At 34.6% G+C, this 25,251-nt stretch overlaps 1 protein-coding gene across 1 annotated transcript; it reads left to right on the forward strand.

Moving 5' to 3' along the window:
- Positions 1–19,270: 19,270 nt before the first annotated feature.
- Positions 19,271–21,340, forward strand: LOC126695229 (fasciclin-like arabinogalactan protein 7). The gene is made up of 2 exons (XM_050391901.1): positions 19,271–19,439; positions 20,339–21,340. Exon 2 carries the CDS (start codon positions 20,382–20,384, stop codon positions 21,174–21,176), a length of 795 nt encoding a protein of 264 aa, XP_050247858.1. The 5' UTR covers positions 19,271–19,439; positions 20,339–20,381; the 3' UTR covers positions 21,177–21,340.
- The last annotated feature ends 3,911 nt before the right edge of the window (positions 21,341–25,251 follow it).

A 25,251-nucleotide genomic window follows, 5' to 3' on the forward strand; every position in this document is an offset into this window, starting at 1 on the left:
AATTTTTTGTGCAAAAGTCGAGCCTGGCATTTTTGTTGAATGGATCTCCCTTTTCTTTATTTTTATTTTTTTTTCTGAATGGGATCTCCCTTTCAGCAACTAGAAAGTGCATCTCTTGCTTGGGAGGAAGTACCCCTGTTAGTACAGGTGTATGCTCTCTCTCTCTCTCTCAAGCTAATGGGACTCACAGCTACTGGATCCTACCAACTGTGAGAGGAGAGAAACATACACCCGTAATAGGGTGTATTTTCTCCTTGCTTGGCAGCCCGAAAGTCTAGGTGTGCAACCTTCAAATATAACAAATGTTATGTTTACAATATTTTCATAATATTTTCACAACAAATCTTATGTAGCAAGTTGTTACGAGTTATTATTGGTGAGACAATAACGTAATTTCAGTGATAAATTCAAATTAAAACCAATAACAAATAACTACCTAGGATTTGTTGTGAAAATGTTGTGGACGTAACACCTGACTTTAAATATAGAGAAGGTGTATATGTAAAAGACAACAATTATATTCTGAATTTACATTGTAAATACACAAAATGTGTACAATGTTATACACATTTGTAAAAAGCGTACAATATTGTACACTTTTTGCAAATATGTACAAATTTTGTGTAATGTAAGTTTACATTGCTATTATAATTTAAACTTATAAAAGTCTAGGAAATAAATCTGAATAATTAGAGTTCCGATTAGAGAGGAAGTAGGGAATGGATAATAATAGGTTGTTGGGAGGATAAGGGTGGATTGACTCCCTTTGTTTTCTTGTCAATTTGCAGCTGATTGAGAATTCATAATTTCAATTTTCAAATTGCCCTGGCCTAGAGCAGTGGGCTTTCACCTTGGGTGTAAGCTCTATAACTGGGTTTGGTAATTAGTAGAATGAAATTGGCATATGGTTTTTAGATACAAGAAAGAAGGATTCTTTGGTTCTGTAGAACTTGACTAGTTTCAGAACAGAAGAACCAAAGGAACTTAAGTTGACTTCGTGAGCAATTAAGGCTTGTTTGAGGAGAAGATAGATTAGAACATGTGTGATTATTGCTGAATTGAGCTTTGCATCTCCCAATCAAACATCTGGCCAATAGGAGCATTGGTATTATTACTTTTGAAGTTGGATCCTGACTCCTGACTCCTGAGGCATCAAATTACCTACTAAATTATTTGCTCTTTTTGACCCTAGTATTATAGGGGACACGGATTCAAATACTCTTCTTTCTTTTTGAGATGGCCTCTTGCCACATGCCATCACGGGCTTGGCCCATGAGTTGGATCACATTTCTTGTGATTTTGCGGGCCTCACATTCTCATTTGGGAGTGGGCCATATGTTTTTTTTATCCTTAGTTGTTCGTGGTTGAATTGGGTCACTATGCCTTTTAGGATTGTTAATGTTTGTGGGGCAAGTCTTGCGATCTTGTCTGTGCGCATTGGGCTAGCAAGTTGATACGTATAAAAAGATCTCTTACTTCTCTGAAGATTTCAGCCATTTAAGGCCTAATATGTAGTTCGCCCAAAAAGAGTTGTTGAACACAAAATTTTATCACATACGTAACAGGATTTGAATCCTTGAACTCTACGGAGGTAGAAATGCTATTCGGCCCAAGACCATGGGCAATAATAGGTAGTTAGTTTATTCATGCAAATCCATGGAGGTATAACAGTCAAGCTAGCCAAAAAGCCAATGCGTAGGCAGCATGCCAATAGGTTTCTAGCCCTGTTGGCACCTACCTTCCTCCATGATCTTTTATGTCGTAGGTTTGACCTACCTCCATCCTCTACTCCAAAAAAATAAGTAAGAGCAATGCTATATACACAAAAATTGAACATTTTTTTGCTCTTGTTGATATGTCAAGGGCAAGCTTATATTAGTTTTTATTTAGGCCTATTACTAACATCAACTTTTATATGTTAATGTGTTTTATTTTTAAGTATTTTCTATTTTTATAAGTGTTATATTATGGAACATATAACTTTTATAAGTGTTATGTTATGGAACATATAATGAATTTTTCATTATATAGTGATATATGTATGAAAGACATACTTTAATAAAAAGATTTGAATTTCATAGTCATAATATTGTTTTACATTTTTGGAGAAGATATTATTAAAAGAGGTATTTTTTTAATGTTAAAATGCAAATTGCACTCTCTAATTTTGACTAAAATTCATTTCAGTCATTTAACTTTATTTTCGTTCAATTGAGCCCTTTAAGTTTCAATTTTATTCAATTTAGGTCTTCCCTCCAATTTCATTGAAAATTTTCCATTAAAAATATATCATTCTCACATGAAAAAGATTTATAAAATTAATTAAAATATTTTATATATTTTTATGTAATTTTTTTTTCAAAATTTTTTTCATTAGTTAACTACATAATTTTTAACGAAATTGGACAAAAGACCTAAATGGAATAAATTTGAAACTTGAAAGACTCAAATAAACCAAAGTAAAGTAAGTAAAGTTAAAGATTTGTAATAAATTTCAATCAAATTTAGAGTGTATATAATTTGTATTTTAACTTCTTCTTTTTTAAAAAATTTGGCATAATCAGTTGACTAATTTGAACATCTTGAAGAATATAAAAGGAAAAAAATGTACATCTCCAAATCCATTCACATACTACATGTTACTTTAAATTTAAATATTACATAAGTTTAGAATTGTAGCCAATTTTTGTTTTCTTTATGAATATGAATGTAATGCCTATAATTTTTTTTTTTTTTTTAGAAACAAAATTTCAAGGTAATATTTTGAAAATATATGATATTAGATTGCTAGTGCGAACTTTTTATGTTTTTGTGCTATTAACCACCATGTACGTACCAAATGTTCAGGAGCTCAAATATGGAATGAAATAAATTCATTTATTAGTGTTGTATTTATCCTTATTTGTGAGTATTAAATATTTATCCTAATAAATTCCTTTTGAATGGTTTAACAATCTTCTCTTTCTCAAGATTGCATTTTGTCTTTCCTTGGTTGGTTATTTATTCATCTCCTTAAGTATCAATTTCACATAACATTAGAAATTTCAAGTAGAAAAATAGCAAACATACCTTTGGTAGTCTGAGTTCAATATCTAAAAAGGCTAGTGTTCATTGATCTTTAAAATAGAACTACAAAACTTTTTGTGAAAAACATATTAGTCCAACAACGAATGGCAATGCACACTTCGAGTCTATTTGGTTCAGCAATTTGGTAGCCTAAGGCTCTGCTTGGGAGTTCATAAAAGAATGGAATGGAATAGAATAATCATAAGGGAATGTAAAGGAAATGAATGGAATGTATTTAAGTAAGGGAAATGAATGGAATGGAATTAAGTAACCTTGATTGGATGTTTTAAAATAAAGGAATGGAAAGAAATGAAAATGAATGAAACGTAAGTAATCTTGTTTGGGAGCAATATAGAGAGAATGGAATGAAATCATTTTATGATAATATTACTATTAGACCCCTATTTTAAAATAAAGGGTTGAATATGTAGGGGTATTTTGGAAGTTTTAGTAAAAAATCATTAAATTTAATTCCATTCCTCCCAATTTCGGGGGGAATGAAAATTTGAGATTTTAAGGGAATCGAGGGAAATGAGTGTTCCCTTCTACCTATTACATTTTCTCTCACTTAAACTCCCAAACAAGAAAATGGGTTTTCCATTCCCTCCATTAAAACTCACAAATAAGAGAAGGGAAGAATATTCTAAAATTATTCTTTTTATTCCTTTCCATTCCATTTCATTCCCTCCTATCAAACAAGGCCTAAATGAACGTTTTTAAATCTCAAAACTCTATTTTTGCAACAACAACTTCTCATAACTTTTTTACAAATGCTTATTTTAAACTCAAAACACCATTTTGCAACAGTTTATCCAACCACACCCTTCGAAGCATTGTGCATTCCTCATATGGCCAAAATAAAAGAAAAGCTACTTAAAAACCAAAACAAAATTGTAAGAGCATACTCACTACACTTTTTTAAAACATTACACTCCTTATCCATAAAGCCATAAATAAGACATGTTTTTTTTGTGTGGATAATATTGCCCACTTATAATTTAAATAGGAACAATATGTTCAAGCACTCTGTTTGTGCTTTGTATAGTACTTTAATTATTAAAAGAAATACATAAGTTTTCATTGGGATAAATTGGAGAATTAATTCTGTGAAATTTAGGAAGTCTAATACAATTGGTGAATATATGCAATACCTACATAACATTTTCCCATATACATTTTTCATGAGATAAAAAAAGTTGAAAAAAAAATTGTGATCTCTCTCCATAATTTGCTTTGATTTGTTATATCAAATTATCAATGGTATATATCCAAGCAAAGACAACGTCTTGAAGGACCAAATAGGATCCATGACAAGAAGTGGGTAGGGATTGTATATGGTCTCGTCATTTACAAATTGTTCAAGCTGACGATGACAACGTTTTGGAGGTTCAATCCTTTGATTCTAAAAGCTTTTGGTTTTTTTTTTTTTTTGGTCTATTTGGTTGCTGAGAACCCAAGACAAATATCCATGGCTTCAAATATGATAATTTGGTGGGGGCTTCCTAGTGGGAAGGATTGGATTTTGCATTGGCCCATAGGTTAGGCTATTAGACTCCTTATCTATGGAGGGAGAGAAATTGCAGATATATATAGAAAAAATAAATCAATGGGTGTTTTATTTCCAAGAGGCAACAATTAAACATTTTGAAAAACCTCTTAATCAAGAATGGGAAGAATCACCACTAATCAAGAGGCACATATTTGAAAAATGGCTAAATTAGTTTTAATTGTAAGGCGAAAATAAGGGAACAGTTTGGTGAAGTAGATGGGTGTTGATACCTATTTTCGCGACACATTTTTTACAAGCCTGATTCAACCAAGCCTTGTGAGCTCAATTCATGTATTATATTATATTTTATTCTTTTAAGTATGGCCCAAGCCTATGTGACCTATTGGGGGAAATTGAGGAAGTGTGGTTTGGAGGGTATAGGTCAGTTCCTTTCGGACCTTTTGCATGAGCCCAGCCCATGCGTGTTACCAAGTGGGCAAAGGACACTAATAACACCTCAAGCTCATGGAGGAGGTATTGTATCCAAAATTTCTATCCCAAAATAGCTTTTATGCTCTGGGTGACTGTGGCCTAACTTTTTTGCTCTACCATTTTTTTGCCTAAAAAACAAAACTAACCCTAAGTGGCTGGCCTTGTCTGCTACAATAGCCAAATGCAATCTTCAAGGACTTGCCATGTCTAGGAAACATCAGCCCATGAATTTAGGCTACTTTATTTCCTAAATTATGCAAAAAGCAAGGCATCCCTCTTACCCAATTAAATCAAATCTAACCATGGCTTCTTTGATTGATACCTTGTGGGTTCAAAGCCTCTTCTATTGACCAAAAACAGTCACTTAAAGCAACCCAAGTTCAATTCAAAAGGCTCTAATCATATTCAAAATGGACCAACCATGTTTTACCCACTGACCTGAAACTTCAGAGTAAAAGCCCATTCAGTCAATCAACAATCTCACAATTCCGAAACTTTGTAGTGGAAATATGGGTATAGAGGAACTTTTCCTCTCATCCTCACAACCTTTCTCAATTTCCTTTTCTTGTTGACTGTGGGTCGAAGTTTCAGACATGTTGAATCACGTTTTTCCCCATAGAGCTAAAACTTGAGAGCTAAAACCCACTGAGCTAGGAAACATTCTCACAATTCTGAACCTTAGGGATGGAAATATGGGTACAGGGGAACCTTCCCTCTCTTCCTCACAACCTCTCTCAATTTCTTCTTCTTGGTGACTGTGGGTCGAAGTTTCAGACCTATTATGTTTTTATACTTTTTCTACACTTTTGTTATTAGCATTTTGATTCTCTCTTGTCAAAGCATCATTAGCCTTTTGGTCATTATACATTTGGAATTTTGGGCTTGATTCTCCACAATAAACACCTCTAAAGAACCCAAGGGGAGATTTGGGCCATTCTCGCTTTTTCAACCCTTGTCGTAAAACCTCCCCAACATTTTGGCGACTTCATTGGGGAGTCAAGCAGCTGAAACAAGAGAAATCATGTATCCAATGACGTGAAACCAGCAAAAAGAAGGTTTTTCTCACACCAACTTGTCATTCCAAGAGAAACCATATGAGGCTTTGCCGCGCAAGAGGAGCATTGTGAAGTTGAGCTTAAAAAAGTTCTATCCTTAGCTTATTTTGCTACTGGAGATGATCCAAATCGTGTGATAAAATTGCTCCAACCTCCAGAAGCCATCCAAGAAGTGAAGGATGGAAGGAGAATCAACTTTCTTATTCAAGGGAAAAATTTTCTTCCACTCATCTATATTATTTTTTAGCCATCTTTCTTATTGATGAATTATCCTACATCTCTTGCTTTATACAATATTTGTGAACGTTTTTTTTTTTTTTTGGTAGCATAAAAATGCAAAAAATGGTGAGCCACAAGTCCAACTGCGAAGGGAATGACGGCTCCAACCAATAATCGACAATGCAAAGCTCTAAACATCAATTTCAAAACCAAGAACCTCAATGACAATGGCTAAAAGCTCATCCTCAACACATGTGTCCTTTATTGTTGAGTTGTATTGTTGCTGAGTTAGCACCAAGCATATGGGGGTTGCCGTTGGTGATTAACTCATTTTGCCACAACAGTAATTGCTGCTATGTGTGACCCTTTGTAGCTAAATATTTTTGGCGTCACCACTAAATGAAGTCTTCACCAAATAGCTAAAGACCATAGCTAAATGGCCCACCACAAAGCGCTAGATATTCCACACACCAAGCCTTGAGGTAGTGACATAACATACATCAAGTTGTATTGTTGCTGAGTTAGCACTGAGCATATGGGGGTTGGCGCGGGTGATTAACTCATTTTGCCACAACAATAATTGCTACTGTGTGCGACCCTTCGCAGCTAAATATTTTTGGCGTCACTACTAAATAAAGTCTTCACCAAGTAGCTAAAGGCCATAGCTAAACGGCCCATCGCAAGGAGCTAGACATTCCATGCACCAAGCCTTAAGGTTACGACATACCATACATCAAGTCTTTAAGAAGCGAGAAGGGCTAAAAATGTGAGAACGGCCTAAATCTCCCCTTGGGTTCTTTAGAGGTGTTTATTGTGGAGAATCAAGCCCAAAATTTCAAATGTATAATGAACAAAAAGCTAATGGTTTTTTGACAAGAGAGAATCAAAATGCTAATAACAAAAGTGTAGAAAAAGTATAAAAACATAACAGGTCTGAAACTTCGACCTACAGTCACCAAAAAGAGGAAATTGAGAAAGGTTGTGAGGAAGAGAGGGAAGGTTCCCCTGTACCCATATTTCCACCCTTAAGGTTCATAATTGTGAGAATGCTTCTTGACTCAGTGTGTTTTTGCTCTCAAGTTTCAGCTCTATGGGGAAAACGTGGTTCAACAAGTCTAAAAATTCGACCCACAATCAGCGAGAAGAGGAAACTGAGAGAGGTTGTGAGGAAGAGAGGGAAAGTTCCCCTGTACCCATATTTCCACCCCCAAGCTTCAAAATTGTGAGATTATTGACTGGCTGAATTGGTTTTTCTATGAAATTTCAGGTCTGTGGGTAGAACGTGGTTGGTCCCTTTTGAATCTTATTGGGGCCTTTTGTATTGAACTGGGGGTACTCTAAGTGACTGTTTTTGGTCAATATAAGAGGCTTTGAACCCCAAGGTATCAATCAAAGAAGCTATGGTGAGATTTGATTTAATTGGGTAAGAGGGATGCCTTGCTTTTTGCATAATTTTGGAAATAAAGTAGCCTAAATTCATGGTCTGATGTTTCCTAGATATGGTAGGTCCTTAGAGATTGCATTGAGTTGTTGCAGTAGACAAGGCCAACCACTTAGGGTAAGCTTTGTGTTTTAGGCAAAAAAAAATGGTAGAGCAGAAAAGTTGGGTCACAGTCACCCAAAGCATAAAAGTTTTTTTGGGATTGAAATTTTGGATACAAGATCTCCTACATGAACCTAAGGTGCTACCAGTGACCCTTACCCACTTGGTAGCATGCATGGTCTGGGTTCATGCAAAAGGTTCGAAAGGAATCGACCTATACCCTCTAAACCACACTTCTCAATTTCCCCCAATAAGTCGCATGGGCTTAGGCTATGTTTAAAAAAATATAATATAATATAATACATGAATTGAGCCCACAAGGAAGTCGAGCTTTGTTGAATTAGGTTTGTAGAAAATGTGTCACGAAAATGGGTATCAACAATGGAAAACATTAATTGAGGGTGAAGAGATTGAATTGGAAAAGTTTGAAGTTAATGGGTTTTTTTTTTTTTTTTGGGGGGGGGGGGGGGGGTGGGCGGGGACGGATGGTGATAGAAAATACGAAGTTGAAAGAAGAGCAAAACATTAATTGAAAAAGGAAGGGAAAAAAAGGGAAAGAAATGTGTGGGATTTTTTTTTTTGGTTGACTAGAGTTTGGAGGTGATAGAAAATTGGAAGTTGAAAGAAGAGCAAAACATTAATTGCAAAAGGAAGGGAAAAAAAGAAAGAAAGAAAGAAATGTGTGGATCTGATGTGGCATCTTGAGAGAAGAGCAAAATTAATTGCAGATGTTTTAGTTTATATATAATTTGTCACATTAGTAGGTCTCAAATTTTGTGTGTTTATAAACTCTTTAAAAAATGAGGAAGAAAGAAGAAAAAAGGTGTGTAAACAACATTAAACTTCTTGTGTGTGTGTGTGCACGCGCGCGTGTGTGGGGAGGGGGGGGGGGGGGAAGGGATTTTGAGTTGGATTATGAAACTATAACTACTATTATTTTTTAATTCATAGAGTATTATTGCAAAGTCAAACATATTTAAATGTGTCCCATAGACGATTTTAAATACACTTTGCAGCAGGATGTGTATCAAAGTTTTCTGACTAATGCAGCCATGTCGGTGCAGACAATATTGTATTGCTAGGTGGCAAAACTCACATGATAATCACCCATAATAAAAAATTATAAAAAAAAAAAAAAAAACTTGAGCAAGAATTTTTTTTTTTTTTTTTTGGGGTTTGAATATTCAGTGATAGAAAAGTCTTAATTATTCTTTTTTTTTTTTAGAGAGATAATTACATCATGCTGCAAACCCCACAACTCGAACTCTTTTCCCCTAAACCCTCAAGCACTTTGTGCATAGAGATGTGCCAATTCTTCTTATTTTTAGAGTTGAGCATTAAAAATTATGAAAATAAAAAATAAAAATGGTTGAACTCCGAGATTGAAAACTTTTAAATGATGCAACAAATATTAGGTAGACCGTAGACCAGAACAATAAAAATGGTTCTCACTTGCAAGTTTCAAATGTGACCCTTCAAAACAAGAGGCTCAAACGCAAGATGCTCCCCTTTCCAAATTCCAATATAGCAACCGTAGTTTTCTAGAATGAACGTATTAAAATTTAAAGGGCTCCTATCCTATCTTCTTTGTCATGTCATTTTGTTTGAATTTGATAGAGCACTAACGTAACGAGGTTGAGAGTCAAGACCAACCAATTTTAGACGGGTACTGGAATCAGCTTTTGATACTTGATAGTGCCATGCCAGCTGCTACCCCACTTCTGAAAATTACCTTTTATCTTCTCCCCTCATTTACTAATTCTTAATTGAAATTTATGTATAGTGACTGGTCATTAAATTTTATTGACTATTTCTTAAGTATCAATCTTTCTTTCTTTTTCCCCTTGCTTTTCTTGTTTGCTTAGCAAAGGAGCTTGAAAATGATATGATTTGTGCAAAATAAGCTTAAATTATTTTATAATATTTTTCAAACTATTGATGTTATAAATTCTTACTATTTTTAATCTAGAACTACAATTCACATCATATTTTTACTTATAAATAATTATTTAGAATTTTGTATTGTATAGCATTACTCAAAACAAATTAGTATTTTAACTTGATGATAAAAATTAATTATTATAGAACCGATGTCATAAATTTAAAATACAATTTTCTAATAATAATAATAATAAAAATAAAAATAAAAATAATAAACCTCTAATTAACCCACTTAAAAAACTACTAACAACTTTGAGAAGCCACTTGCTTCCATGGATCAACTTGACAAACACAAGCTTACCTATAATTAACACATTGAAAAGCCCCTCGACCAAAGCCTTTCCATGTAGGGAATCACGTTTATTTATTTATAATTGGAATTGCTTTACTCATATCAAACGAGGAACATGTGCATTAACACATATCCCAACGCCACTGATCGGTAGGATTAGACATTGCCTGTGCCACCACACCTTCCCCGGATACTGGTACACAAATCTACCTCTCTAATTAAGTCAAACTTCATTTACTTAAATCATTAAATTAAATTACTTAAAACTTGATTTGACCGCAAATTCCAATGAGCTTTCACATGCCTCTACAGTACTTCTACGAGGGGGAATCTTCTTATCGAGCTTCGAAGTATGCATTGTAAGCTTCCATTACGGAATACCCGAAAGAGACAAATTAACGAATAGTAAATAGAAGTATTAATATGAGCTATAATGTCCATTTTTCGAAAAGTCAAATATATTTTTCAAAAATTCATTGGTTTATAAGTATAAATTTATTGTGATTGGTTATGCTTTTGTTGATATATGTGCACAACTTGATTTGATTTCTTTTTAAAAATTCATTAATACATCGTTTAATTTAGCATTGAGAATCTGTTTACCATCGAATTTTTGGTTTAACTTTTTTAAGTCAAATAAATGGCCGTTAAATACACCTTAACTTTAAATTTCGGAGGAAAAAAAACCACCTTAACTTGTGTCTTTAGAATACTTAACAAAACTCATTATTTAAGACTAAAACTTAGATATAGTTTCTTTAGTGTTGTACCTTATGTTTCTTAATTAAATTTAATAAATGTGATTGCGTTGACCAAAAAACCATCTAGTTAAATTTAATTATTCATAAAAAATGATAACATTATTATTATTGATTTAATTAAAGCATAAGTATGATTACAGTCAATTAAGAACCAAAGATGGCCTTAAAAAACTTGTTAGGTTCTTAGACTTTAGGAACTAAATGTATTAGAACTTCAATTTGTAATGTGTTAGCAAACCATGATCAAAACTTAGAGTCTAGAGTTAGGCTGCTCAAAGTGTGTTTATTCATAAAGTTGGATTCGAGTGAATTGCAGGATTTATTGGCTAAATTTGCAAGACTCGATCGATCGAACCTCATGCAAATTAATTTTCTACAAATTTTTCCAACTTAGCCTAAACCCGGTTTGACATGTAGGGTTTTATGTTTTACTCCAAGTATAAAAAGAAAAATTCTAGCTACATTTTAAAAGTCTTTGATGTGCTATGTGTTGAATCTTTTGTGAAATTTAGAGGTGTTTACCTTCATACACACTTAGGGTTATTAAGATCAAGATTTATGTCAAGAACTTAGTGATTGGTTCAGTTACTGCATAAAGAATTTAAAGAAGATCTGAAACCTTTGAGTGGAGTCTCAAAGTCACAAGTGTGAGTACTTGTGGTTGCAGTGGATCAAAGAAAGAAGCAGTCTTTAGACTCGGAGCTGTCACGTGATCGTGGTAGTAAGTTTTCTATATAAGGTAGCAATAGGATGTTAATGGTCTAAGTTCTATTGTAAAAATTTCAATTCTTTCATAGTGGATCTGTTTTACCTTGAGGATAGCTAGGTTAAATCATTCCCAAGTTTTTTATCGATTTGGTTTTCCTGAGTTATCATATCAAGTGTTCTTTATATTTCCGCATTACTTACATGATATTATTAGATTATGTTAATCTAGATCTGAATAATTTATCTAAATAATCACTTGGTTAAATAACTAAGTTAAATAACTTGTGTTTTAAGGGGTCTAAAAACGTACAAAACTCTACCTAAGTTTTGTCTATCATTTAGGGTGAGGTTTGGGTCCTGTGTCCAATTGCACTAGATCTATTGAGATTATAATACATGTCCACTTTTAAACACATGTCACCATCTTAAAGGGTTTAGTGCACTACATGCACTGGATCTAAGCCTCACCCCATCATTTAAACCTCTTAATTCATCATGAACAAGTAGTTTTGATCTCGAGCCACATAATACAAATAGTTTATGCAAAATTAAAATATTTCTTAAAGCCATACCTAGAACTTACTAAATCTTGTTAGATTTAATTTTTGATTCAATTAAATCATTGTTTGAGCGGATCCATGAGTGGAAAACACAAAGTTAATGTTGCTCCCAACACCTTTTAGAAAAGAAGAAAGAGGAAAAAACAATTTTAGATTCACATTCTATAATTTGACTTAAATAAAAAAAAAAAAAAAAAAGAATTATGCTAACGAGTATGCTTAGGGTTTGAGTGGAGTCTCAAAGTCACAAGTGTAAGTACTTGTGGTTACAGTGGATCAAAGAAAGAAGTAGTCTTTGGACTCGGAACTGTCACGTGGTCGTGATAGTAAGTTTTCTACACAAGATAGCAATAGAATGCTAGTGGTCTACGTTCTATTGTAAAAATTTCAATTCTTTTATAGTGGATCTATTTTACCTTAAGGATAGTTAGGTTAAATCATTCCCAAGTTTTTTACCAGTTTGGTTTTCCTGAGTTATCATATTGAATGTTCTTTATATTTCCGCATTACTTACATGATATGATTAGATTGTGTTAATCTAGATCTAAATAATTTATTTAAATAATCACTTGGCTAAATAACTAAGTTAAACAACTTGTATTTTAAGGGATCTAAAAAGGTACAAAACTCTACCTAAGTTTTGTCTATCATTTAGGGTGAAGTTTGGGTCAATGTCCAATTGCACTGGACCCATTGAGATTATAACACGTGTCCACTTTTGAACACATGTTACCATCTTAATGGATCCAGTGCATGTAGCCTCACCCCATCATTTAAACCTCTTAATTCATTATGAAAAAGTAGTTTTGATCTCGAGCCACACAATACAAATAGTTTATGCAAAATTAAAATATTTCTTAAAGCCATACCTAGAACTTACTAAATCTTGTCAAATTAAAATTAAAGGATTCAATTTAATCATTGTTTTTGAGTGGATCCATGAGTGGAAAACACAAAGTTAATGTTGCTCCCAACGCCTTTTAGAAAAGAAGAAAGAGGAAGGAACAATTTTAGATTCACATTCTATAATTTGACATAAATTAAAAATAAATAAAAAAAACATGCTAACGAGTACGCTTAGAGCATTGGTTAAAAATCCATTTTAGGAAAATTTTGATACTATTTTTATAGGAAATGAAAAAAACTATCAAAACATTAATTGCTTTTTTTTATAAAAACTTTTTTTAAATTGATTGTTCCCATAAAAAAAATAATGTTAGGTGACTAGGTGACTTGGAAAGGCCTTTTACTAGTGAGGAGGTAGGAGTGGCAATTAAGGAAATGGCCCCGTTAAAAGCCCCAGGTCCGGATGGAATGCCGCCTCTATTTTACCAGACTTATTGGAGTAATATTGGTATGGATGTGGCTCACGCTATTTTATTCTGCTTAAATACAAAGTCCATTCTTAAATCAATTAACCATACTTTTATTACATTGATCCCCAAAGTTCCTAATCCAGAAAGAATCTCTGACTTTCGACCGATAAGTTTGTGTAATGTTATTTATAAGATCATTAGTAAGACGATTGCCAATCGGCTTAAACCCATTCTTAATTCTATTATATCGGAGACTCAGAGTGCTTTTATTGCTGGAAGATTGATCACAGATAATATTTTAATTGCCTTTGAATCTTTGCATCATATGAAGACTACGTGTACAGGGAAGAAAGGCTTTATGGCTATGAAACTGGATATGAGCAAGGCGTATGATAGGGTGGAGTGGGTGTTTCTTGAAAAGATTCTTCTTAAGATGGGTTTTTCGGCTGCATGGGTAGGCTTGATTATGGAGTGTATTACCACTGTTTCTTATTCTATCTTAGTGAATGGGGAACCGAAGGGTATGATTGTCCCATCTCGAGGATTAAGACAAGGAGATCCTCTGTCCCCTTATTTATTTCTCTTTTGTGCTGAAGGTTTGAATGCTCTCTTACGTGGGGCAGCAATGAATGGTGAAATCCAGGGGTTCTCACTGTGTAGAGCGGGACCAAAATTAACGCATATCTTCTTTGCAGATGATTGTTTAATTTTTTGCAGGTCTACTCTAGATGAGTGCAATAAAATTCAAGAGCTTTTAGCGTGTTATGAGACAGCGTCAGGGCAGGTGATAAATAAGGAGAAGACCACTCTTTGTTTTAGCAGAAATACAGATGAAGCAACTCAAGAAGCTATAAAAGTGGCCCTTGATGTCCCTGCCATTAGACAGTATGAGAAGTATTTGGGTTTGCCTTCGCTGGTTGGAAGGAATAGGACGGCGTGTTTCACTCAAATCAAAGAAAGAATCTGGGGTCGGATGCAGGGGTGGAAGGAAAAGCTGCTGTTTCAAGCCGGTCGAGAGATTATGATTAAGGCTGTGGTTCAATCTATCCCGGTTTATTCAATGAGTGTGTTCAAACTTCCGATAAGTCTTTGTAAAGATATTGAAGTAATGGTTTGTAAATTTTGGTGGGGTAATGGTGGTGGGAAGAAAATTCATTGGGTCAAATGGAGCTCTCTTTGTTCTTCGAAATCAATTGGTGGTATGGGTTTTCGGGACTTTCAAAAATTCAATAACGCACTGCTAGCCAAACAGGTGTGGCGTTTCATCCATAATCGAGACTCCCTTCTTTTTAAAGTCTTTAGTGCCAAGTATTTTCCGCAAGGTAATATTCTTGAGGCGACTGTTCATCCAAAATGTTCTTATGCATGGCGAAGTATTCTACAAGCACGAGAAGTCATTGAAAAAGGGGCTATTTGGAGGGTTGGTGATGGAAAGTTGATTGATGTGTGGCGACATAGGTGGCTGCCTGACTTTAATCACAGCAAGATCATCTCTCCAAGAGTTGATTTATCAGTGCATCGGGTGTGTGATCTATTCTATCCGGATTCTCGAGTATGGGACCCGGGTCGTCTTGAGAATTGTTTGATTCCATGGGAGGCCGATTTGGTGCGAAGGATACAAGTGTGTGAAGATGAGGCAGAGGATACTTTAGTTTGGCCATTGACGACTGATGGGGATTACAGTGTGCGGAGTGCTTACCGTTTGCTTGTTGCAGCCGAATCAGCTCTTCAGCCTAGTTCATCAGTGTTGGGTAGAAATGGGTTGGTTTGGAAGAAAATTTGGAAGATGAAGGTGCCTCCAAAGATTCGACACTTTATTTGGCGTGCTGCGAAGGATGCTCTGCCCACTAAACAGAATTTACAGGCTCGGCACATACCTGTTGGAGTGGAATGTGATGGCTGTGGAGATCACATGGAGTCGATAATTCATTGTTTATGGTTGTGCGATCAGGCGAGGTCGGTGTGGATGTCGCTTCTGGAGTTTCGCTCACTGGTACAGAAGAAATGTCGGACGTTCTGTGACTTAATGGAGGAAGTCTTCAGTGCTGGGCCAGCGAAGAAGGTAGCTTTGTTCGCTACTGTGGCGTGGTGCATATGGCAGCGTCGTAACCGATTAAGGGAGAATCAGTCAACGTGGAAGTTGCATGAAATTGGTGATAACGCACAGAGATTGGTGGACGAATCCTGGAGCGTCAATTCTCAAGAGAGTGGCGCGCCTAGTTCTCGACACAGGGTACGCTGGTCTCCTCCGCCAGAGGACTGTTTCAAAGTTAACTTTGATGCTGCGTTTTGTGAGGATTCAGGTTTAGCTGGTATCGGAGTGGTCTGCCGGGATAGTTCTGGTCAAGTTATCGCAGCTCTTAGGCAGAATTTAGGTAAGGTGCAGTCTGTAGAGATGGCTGAAGCTCTGGCGGCGCGAAGGGCTGTGGTCTTTGCCAGGGAAATGAGCTTATTTTGTATCATAGTTGAAGGTGATTGTCTGGCAGTCATTCAGGCCTTGCGTCGAAGTGGCCTCTATCCTCTGTTATTTGGTCATATTGTGGATGAGATTAAGCGCCTGGGATCTGTCTTGAGAAGGTGTGAGTTTCAACATGTTAGGCGGGAGGGGAATAGATTAGCTCATAGCTTAGCTAAAAAAGCAGTTTTATCTGCAGATTTAGAGGTTTGGGTAGAAGAATTACCCGAGGACGTGGATGGTGTTTTCCAGTCGGATCTTCCTTGAGTTTGGTTTTTGTTTTTTTGCTTTGTAGTCATTTTTTTCTTTAATAATATTTCGCTTACCTTTTTCTCAAAAAAAAAGGTGTATCATGTCCAAATGCGTACAATGATTCATATATTTTTTTTTTTTGAGAGATCAATGATTCATAATTATATCATAGAATTATTATTAATTTCTAATTGTTCCTATTAATAATGATAAAAATTTATAGTATTTATTATTGGCATGTGATTTCAAAATTTGGAATTGTGATTTTGTGACATGAAGCTAGCGTGGCAAGGGCGGTGTGGTTGGCTTGGGTTGGGAGTGTCGGCGCGGCAAAGTGTAAAAGTAAAACATAAGGAAATGGTGTCGTTTCGTTTTGCCTCGGTCTTTGCTAACATGATCCGGGGGCCTTGGTGTAAGTGTCTTACTGAGGTGCGCATGTTTGCATTGCGGTTTTGCCAAATCATTGAACACAGTTGGCATTGGGCTTCTCTCTCACTCTTAGTGGTGAGAGCAATGATCCGACAGCCAATGTTGGTTGCCCAAATCTCATGGTGGGCCCCTTCAAGAAAACCAAGCTTCTTAAACCCATGATATTGTGATCAATTTTTAGTCCTTTTTTTTTACTTTTAATGAAATAGGTGTCAAAGTTCATTTTTGTCTCTAAATTATCTATTAGTATGTTAATTAATTTTGTAAGTTTTAGAAATGATTTTGTGTAATTTTTTCAATTTTAAATATTCCATTGAGGGTAATTTGAATTGATTCCTATTACAAAAAAGTTCAGTATTGTGATATCGTGTTGGGATATAATTTGTACATTCGAAAATATGAATATTTTCTTATAATTTTTTTTCTTTTGAAAGCTCTCATAAAATAAATGTAAGAACTATATAATTCATGTTATCTCATTATCCAATATAAGAGGTTTATAACATGAAAATCATGAACAATAATGAAATCTTTTCATATACTCATCCTATAATTATTCTCAAAAGAAAAATGAAAATAAAAATTTTAAAATAGAAAATTAAAAACTAAAGTGTACTTGATTAAATTTGATTTGGAGGGAAAAAGTTATCAAAATGTTCAAAGTCTGAATATGCATTAATACAATAAGTATTGGTCAAAACATAATCGAGTTCAAAGCATTGGTATTGTTTACCTCTACTTTCTTTTTCGAGAGCAAATAATTTTTATGAATTTGAAACCAAATGATTCCATTTTTATCCCTACTATATATGACACTAAAGGTTCCAAAATGCATAATTTTTATGATTTTGATAATTAGGTTCAACATCAAGTGGAGATAAAGATAACATTGAACCATTTTCAAAACTTCTAGATTAAATCAACATAATTGAGAGTTTATGAGCGAAATTGAATTCTAGCAATGTCCAAAGACCAAAATGATAGGTCTTCTTTTATTTTATTTTTTATTCTTTTATGTGCACCTAGTAACCTAAAAAAAATAATAGAATTTGCCCATCATGTTACCCATCGATTCTATTTAAGGGCCAAAATTTGACTTATCTTTCGCTCTACTCATAAGTCATAAATGTTCGGGGTACATTTTTATCCAAAGATTTTTTTTTTTTTTTAAAGAAAATAATTCAATAGCTACAACAATGGGGAGTCAAGAAAGGGGATTAAAATCTTAATTCTTCTTGTTAAAGGGTACATGCAATGCCATTAAATTTGTACTTTCAAACGTAGTTATATATGAAAGTCCAATTTGAGCCATTGTATGTTAAATAAAATCTATTTTGCTGTTGGTCTAATATTAAGTTACTGTATTTTAAAAAAGAAAAAAAAGGGGAAGAAGAAGAAGATAGCCTAGGCCAAAATATGGGTGGCAACTCTTTCCTAGAAGGAGCCAATCTAATTGGTTGGATTCAATTCTAAGATGAAATCTTTACACGATTATTACCATGTCCTGATTATCCTTATCAGATATTATTGTGAGGCTTAATTTTATTTTATTTATTTTATAACAAAAAAACTTTATTGAAACCAAATAGGCAAAAACAAAACAACAAAGGGGCTGCCAATAAATTTACAGACATGCTTCTCCCAAGATTACATTTACAACAACAAAAGGGCTATTTTCTAAATCAAAATATCTAAAAACAGAATTAAGCATAAACCATCAAATTAAGGAGTGGGCTGCTCTATTTGCTTCACGACTACTAATATATATATATATATATATATATGTGTGTGTGTGTGTGTATAAAGGGAGTAACATGATCTCTAATAAGAGATGATATTTGGTGTTTTGAATACATGCAAGATACAACATTACACTCAAAACATGCGGATCTTAGTCCTGTGATACCCATATATCATAAGTATCTATGATGTTGTAAACATTTAAAATATTAGATAGTTATTTCTCTAATATACTATCTAAATTTAAGGTCCATTTAAATACTGTTTATTTTACTGAAAACTGAAAACAATAAAAAATAATAAAAAAAAAGTTACTGTTCACACATTTGGCACTGTTTATAAGTCTAAAATAACTGTTCATGGACAATGAACGGTGCCAGACGCGCATCCAGAAGAAAAAAAAACACACACACAAAAAACGCAACGTGTAAAACGCAATACCTAGAGGCCACCTTAATATATATTTTTAAAGGGAATATAGGAAAATTTGCGAAAGAGTGACTACCATTCCATAATACAAACCAAAGCGCGTAGCATACTAGCATATATGATGTAATGGCAAACATCGAATGTCCGTAAATTATCATGGGATGATAAATTGATGAGAAATTTAAGGGAGAAAATGATATTGATGGGGGTAGAGTGCAGCAAAGGTTGGTGTGTGTGGAGGAATAAAAAATGGAATTAGTTGCTGTGGTTGCGGTGATTTAGAAAGCCCACCCTACAAATACGATACATATTACATAGGCTAGGCTCTTTTACTTAACGTGTGAGAAAGTCTTTCCAATAAAGTGTACTGAATATTTTAGAATCTTCGAGGAACGGAACAAACCAAAACCATTGCTTCATATATTTTGTTTTGTTTTGTTTTGGGGGTATTTACTCCAGAAGTAGCCCTCTCATCTCAATGATCTCATCTCATCTCATGTTACTCTGTACTTGTACCTACTCTTTATATTTGTAATTTTTCAGCACCAGCTGGTACCACCACCATCCCCATTGTCTTTTATCTTTACTAATAATTAATCCATCTTTATATAGACTCATCACATTCAATCTTCATTGCACTGTCATCACTACTACCACCTCTCTCTCTCTCTCTCTGAATTCCTCTTGGTCAGGTCGGTGTCCCTCCCTCCATCTATGCACTATGCTCTCATTGCACCTCTTTGTTATGGTTCTTTCAGTTTCATGTCTTATGTCTCTCAATTAACATTTTGAGATTTACTAATTTATTGCCTTATATATATATATATATATATATATATTTTATAATGGGTATGTTTTTATATTTATGGGTGATGTTCTGAGCCGATCTAGATCTTACATTTTGTGGCTATGGACTTCACTTGTTGTTTCAAAATATTTGTTGACTTGTTTTACTGAGAAAACTTCTGGTGTATACATGCATATTTTTATACACTGAAATGGGACTTTGATCCAAGTTCTTTAAAGTGATATTTGATCTTCTGGGAATAGCTAGTCTGGTATATTGTAGGATTGTTCCCATACAAGAAAATGGCTCACTTATCAATAGATCTTTGATTGCAATTCATGTGTCCATTGTCTCCACATTCCAATTTTAGCTGTCATTGCATCCTTTTCTATCTGATTTAATTTTAATGTACCTTCTTAGGCCTTCATTTGAGCTTTTTTTACTCTTTATGAGCTTCCTCTGCTGCTTTTATTATCATTCTATCATTTTTTTTCCCCTTCTTGTTACTTGTTAGTACTAGAATTTCTTGATGAGCTGATTAAGATCTGGAATTCGCTTACTAGTGATGCTTATTGTGCATCTGGGCTTTTCTGGTTCCTGTATGAGTTGGGTTTTTTGTGTGGAGTATATTTCTCCTAATAAAGTTGGGTTTTTTTTTTTTTAATCTGGTTTTGGAAATGGGGTTTTGATCCTGGAGTGGATTTGGAAGAATTTTAACTCACATTGTGGTTTAAATGAATTTGGACCACTGGTTTTGTGCTAATAGGCTAAGATCCATTTACTCATTGGTTTTAATTACTGCAGGAATTTGGAGAGTCCGGTCACATCAGGAAGCAAGATAAGATCTATGAAAAACATGGAATCTCCAATGATTTTTATTGTCTGCAGTGCCCTGCTTCTTCTGTGTACTTCAACAGCTTATGCTCAGACTGCTAAATCTCCCCCAATAAGCCCAACCCCAACCCCAAGCCCAGCACCAGCACCAGCACCAGAGTATGTCAACCTCACAGATTTACTCACTGTGGCTGGTCCATTCCAAACCTTCCTTACCTACCTGCAGTCCACCAAAGTCCTAGATACCTTCCAAAACCAAGCCAACAACACTGAGGAAGGTGTTACCATATTTGTACCAACAAATAGTGCCTTCTCATCTCTTAAGAAGCCTTCTCTATCCAATCTAACTCAAGACCAGCTCAAGTCACTCTTGCTCTTCCATGGCTTGCCCCATTTCTACAGCTTAGCTGACTTCAAGAACCTTACCCAATTGAGTCCTGTACCCACCTTTGCCGGTGGGCAATACACATTGAACTTCACCGATGTATCTGGGGTAGCAAAAATTAGTTCAGGATGGTCAAACACCAAGGTGAGCAGTAGTGTGCATTCCACTGACCCTGTTGCAATTTACCAAGTTGATAAGGTCCTCCTCCCTGAGGCAATCTTTGGCACTGACATCCCTCCAACCCCGGCTCCAGCACCATCTCCAGACATTGCACCCGCTGCCGATACTCCATCTGGGACAACCAGTGGAGGCAAGGCATCTACAACATCTTCACCAAGCAATTCTTCATATAAAATGATCAGCTGGGGGATTTGGAGTCAGTTGGTTTTGGCACTTTCAGGTGTGCTGGTCTTGTTCTTGTGAGGGAGCATTTGTTGAATCAATTCATTTTTATTAAGGGGGGTATATTCGGATTTGGTTCATTTGCTTTGATATGAGACCATTTTTTGAACATATTTGTTATGGAATTTATGTATGAGAATGTGATTTACCATTATTCAAAATGCATTCTGTTTGATTTATTATAATTTATAAGGGGGTTGGATCTATAATTATTATATTTTTGAGGGGGGAAGGAATATTGTAGTTTATGATGTTCTATGGAACATGGTTCCTGTGTTATCTCCCTCATTGATACAGAATATTTGAAAGTGGCATATTGATATTACTTTATGTACTGCATAATAAGATGAGCAAGATGTCCCTTTTTGTTGTAAAACAAAATAATCCCACATCATGGTGGCTTTCTTCGAAGGGACTCTTGAAAGTTTCTGTTAATTAGTTCGTTTACTTTAACAATACTCGAGGTCGAGGGGATAACTTCCACAAAAAGTGACCTGTTCAATGATAAAAAAAATAAAAAAGGTATCATAATTCATAATGTGTTTGGTTAAGGTTGTCGCTTTTCCCTTTTTTTTTAAGTGCTTAGGGTATTAGCATTGGACTAGCCATCTCCATCTGGCTAGTCCAATTAAAATTTTGCTTACAAACTTAAAAAAAAAAAAAAAAAAAAAAAAAATTAACATCCAATATTACAGTGGACGTTTCGTGACCATAATCATGACGAGTTTGACGATAGTGGGGGCAGTTGATTTTCTCATTATTGAGAATTTGAGACAGCTAAGTTTGGTAGGGGCGGAGCTATTAATGTTTAAGAATGAGATTTTTGGCTTTATGGTGGCTTTTGTAAATTGCAATGATTTTGGCTCTTGCCGCAAATGAACTAAGTCGACCATAAATAGTTAGAGCTTGGTTCGATAAAAAGTTTGTTTATGTTTCTTTGCTTATAAATAACCCAAGTGTAAGTCTTAATTTTAGGTTTGTTTAAATAAATGAGTCAAACTCCAAGTAAAAAATAAAATTGTTTACAAACAGGTTCATGAACACTAAGGCTTGATACAAAGCAAGTTGAGTCTAAACTCTTTTTATGAGCTTGGAAATAAGTTTGATATAAGCTTAACAATTAAACTCATATCATGCTTAAACTTTTAAGTAACTGAGAATTATGATTTACTCATTCAAGCCAAATGAACTTTATATTTGATAATGTACTTGTGTTGGATTTCAAGTTCAAAAGCTTGATATTGAACTTGAGCTTGGCTTGACTAATGAATCAAACCGAGCTCCAGCTTTCAGACTTTTTGATGAACTCAAGCTCGAATGTCATTTATAGGCTTGGTTCAAGCTCAATTCAAGCTTGAACACTCACTACTCAACAAAGTTCGACTCATTTAAGGCTCGTTTGGTATGTGTTTAAAAACTGAAAATTGTTGTTTGAAAACATTTGTGGAAATACGTGTGGATAAAAAAATGTGTGGAAATATATGTAATGCTGTTTAGAAACTGAAAATAGTTGTTTGAAAACACAAATCAAACACCCCCTTATCGTTCTAGTTTTGGTTTCAGATTTGCGGTGAATGTTTTTGTTTTTAGTTAAGAAAGAGAGAAGCATGGAAATAAAATAGTATTTTAATAGAATGGGGAGAGAAAATAGATAATTGGATGTGGAAAATATACGAGAGTGGAGGAAAAATAGAAAATCCAACTTCTTAAAGTTAAAGTGCTGCTACTCTTTTGCCAGATAAATTAGGCCAAACTCAGTTGATATTAAAGCTCCACAGGCAACAGAAGCCGGATTACGGACCACCCATTATGGCACAACAAATATTATCACGGACTGGGTATGTTCACCATCAAATTTAAATAATATCTAGCCGCCACAGACAACTACCATCTCTTTATCACATAGTAGGTGCCAAAAAAAAGTGTAGACTTCTCAAATCCTTTCGGTGTTTACTATTATTATTATTATTATTATTATTATTTAGACTATTTTTATCTCAAGGATATTCTCACCGATTTATTGTTCCCTTAAATATATATATATATATATATATTAAATTCTTTTTTCCCGTAACTGTTTGTTAAACATTTAATAAATCAAGTTCATACTCACAATTTTGTTCAATAACATATTCTTATACTTGAACTTGATTTATTTAATAATTAAATCTAAATTCATGATTAAGCTTAGTCCAAAAACACTCAGAATTAAGCTTGATTTGTTGGTTAAATAAATGAATATATATATATATATATATATATATAAAAGTTTATTTCATTTATATATAATAAAAAAAAATTAAACAAGTTCTAAGTTGAGCACAATATATCTTATAATTATCTCAACACTCAACTCATATTCAGCGAATATCAAAATTAGGCTTAAAAATTTTCTATAGACTTTTTTTTTTTTTTTTTGCACATTAACATATAATAGTTCCTTAATTTTCTTATGTGTTGATGGGAGGTTTACTTTGTGTAAAATTCTTAGAGGAATCTAAATAAAACTGAGAGAATTTTATTGATCAAGAAAAGAGTCTTACAATCAATTGAATTGAAATACATAGCCTAATCCTACTTAAATACAGTTCAAACCAAGCAAAATAACTAGCTTCCTAATCTGGCGCTAAAACTGTTACTAGAACCATCTAAACTGTACACGTGACATCCAGAAATAACAAACTCTTTAACTGCCTAATTTCATGGAACTAACTCCTCAAAGCTCTGGATGAATAGCTCATGATAATGAACTTCTTCAATTACTTCTAGAAAGTTTGAGCTAACCCAGGTAGGCTCTGATGCTATCCTTGTTGCTTGTCTTGTGCACCTTTGCTCATCAGGTGCTACACTTGCTGTTACTTGTCTCATGCACCTTAGCTCACCAACTCTGTTATGATGATCAGCACTGCCATCTATAGTTTTAAGACTCCCCCTTAAGAGCTGAGCTCTTACTTCTTGACTTAGTACAGTAGTCTGGGGATATTTTACAGTATAAGCAAAGATATTAATGATGTCTAACTTCTTAATCAGCCTCAAGTAGTCTTCTACCCCAAGGGCCTTAGTGAATACATCTGCTGATTTTTAGTTGACACATAAAAGGTTTTGATTGTACCATCCAAAATTCTATTCCTCACAATGTGACAATCAGCTTCTTTGTGTTTGATCTTTCATGGGACACTGGATTAGCAGCAATATGGAGTGCAACCTGGTTATCACAATACATTAACATAAGCTTGTCATGTTGAACTTATAAATCCTTCAGCAAGTATAAAAGCCAAGTCAATTCACAAGTTTTTGTAGCCATAGACCTATATTTTGCCTTTGCAATGGACCTAGACACTATGCTTTGCTTTTTGGATCTCCAAGAAATCAAAGCATCACTTAGAAACACACAATAACCTCTAAGAGACTTCTTCGTATAAGGGTAGCCTGCCCAATCCGCATCACAATAAGCTTTTAAGTGCAGATCAGAATTCACAGGAAAGAAAACTCCTTGCCCTGGTGTACCCTTAATGTATTGAAGTATCCTAGTTGCTGCCTTCATATGTGGTACTTTAGATTGTGCTAAAAACTGGCTAAGCCTATGCACTGCATATGTGATATCTGTTTTACTCAAGCTCAAATACATCAACTTCCCAATAAGTCTCCTATATTGACCTGGATTTGGAAGCAACTCTCCACTTCCTTTAGACAACTTCAATTGTTGTTCCATTGGTGTTTGGGCAGGCTTACAGCTTGTCATTCTTGTCTCCTTAAGAACCTCAAGAGCATACTTCCTCTGATTCAAGGTAATTCCTATCTTATTCCTTGCAATTTCTAATCCCAAGAAATACTTGAGTGAGCCAAGGTCCTTGATTTCAAACTTCTGATCTAAGACTGACTTTAGAGAAGCAACATAAGCAGGGTAATTGCCTGTGATTATCATATCATCAACATAGACTATTAATGCAGTAAACAAGGATCCTTTACTACAAACAAACAATGAGTGATTTGCTTCAGACTGAACAAACCCAAGTTGCATGATTGTGGCTGATAGCTTTGTATACCATTGCCTGGAGGCTTGCCTTAAGCCATAGAGAGATTTAACCAACTTGCA

The sequence above is a fragment of the Quercus robur genome, chromosome 8, assembly GCF_932294415.1.
Source record: "Quercus robur chromosome 8, dhQueRobu3.1, whole genome shotgun sequence".
Taxonomy (NCBI): Eukaryota; Viridiplantae; Streptophyta; class Magnoliopsida; order Fagales; family Fagaceae; genus Quercus; species Quercus robur.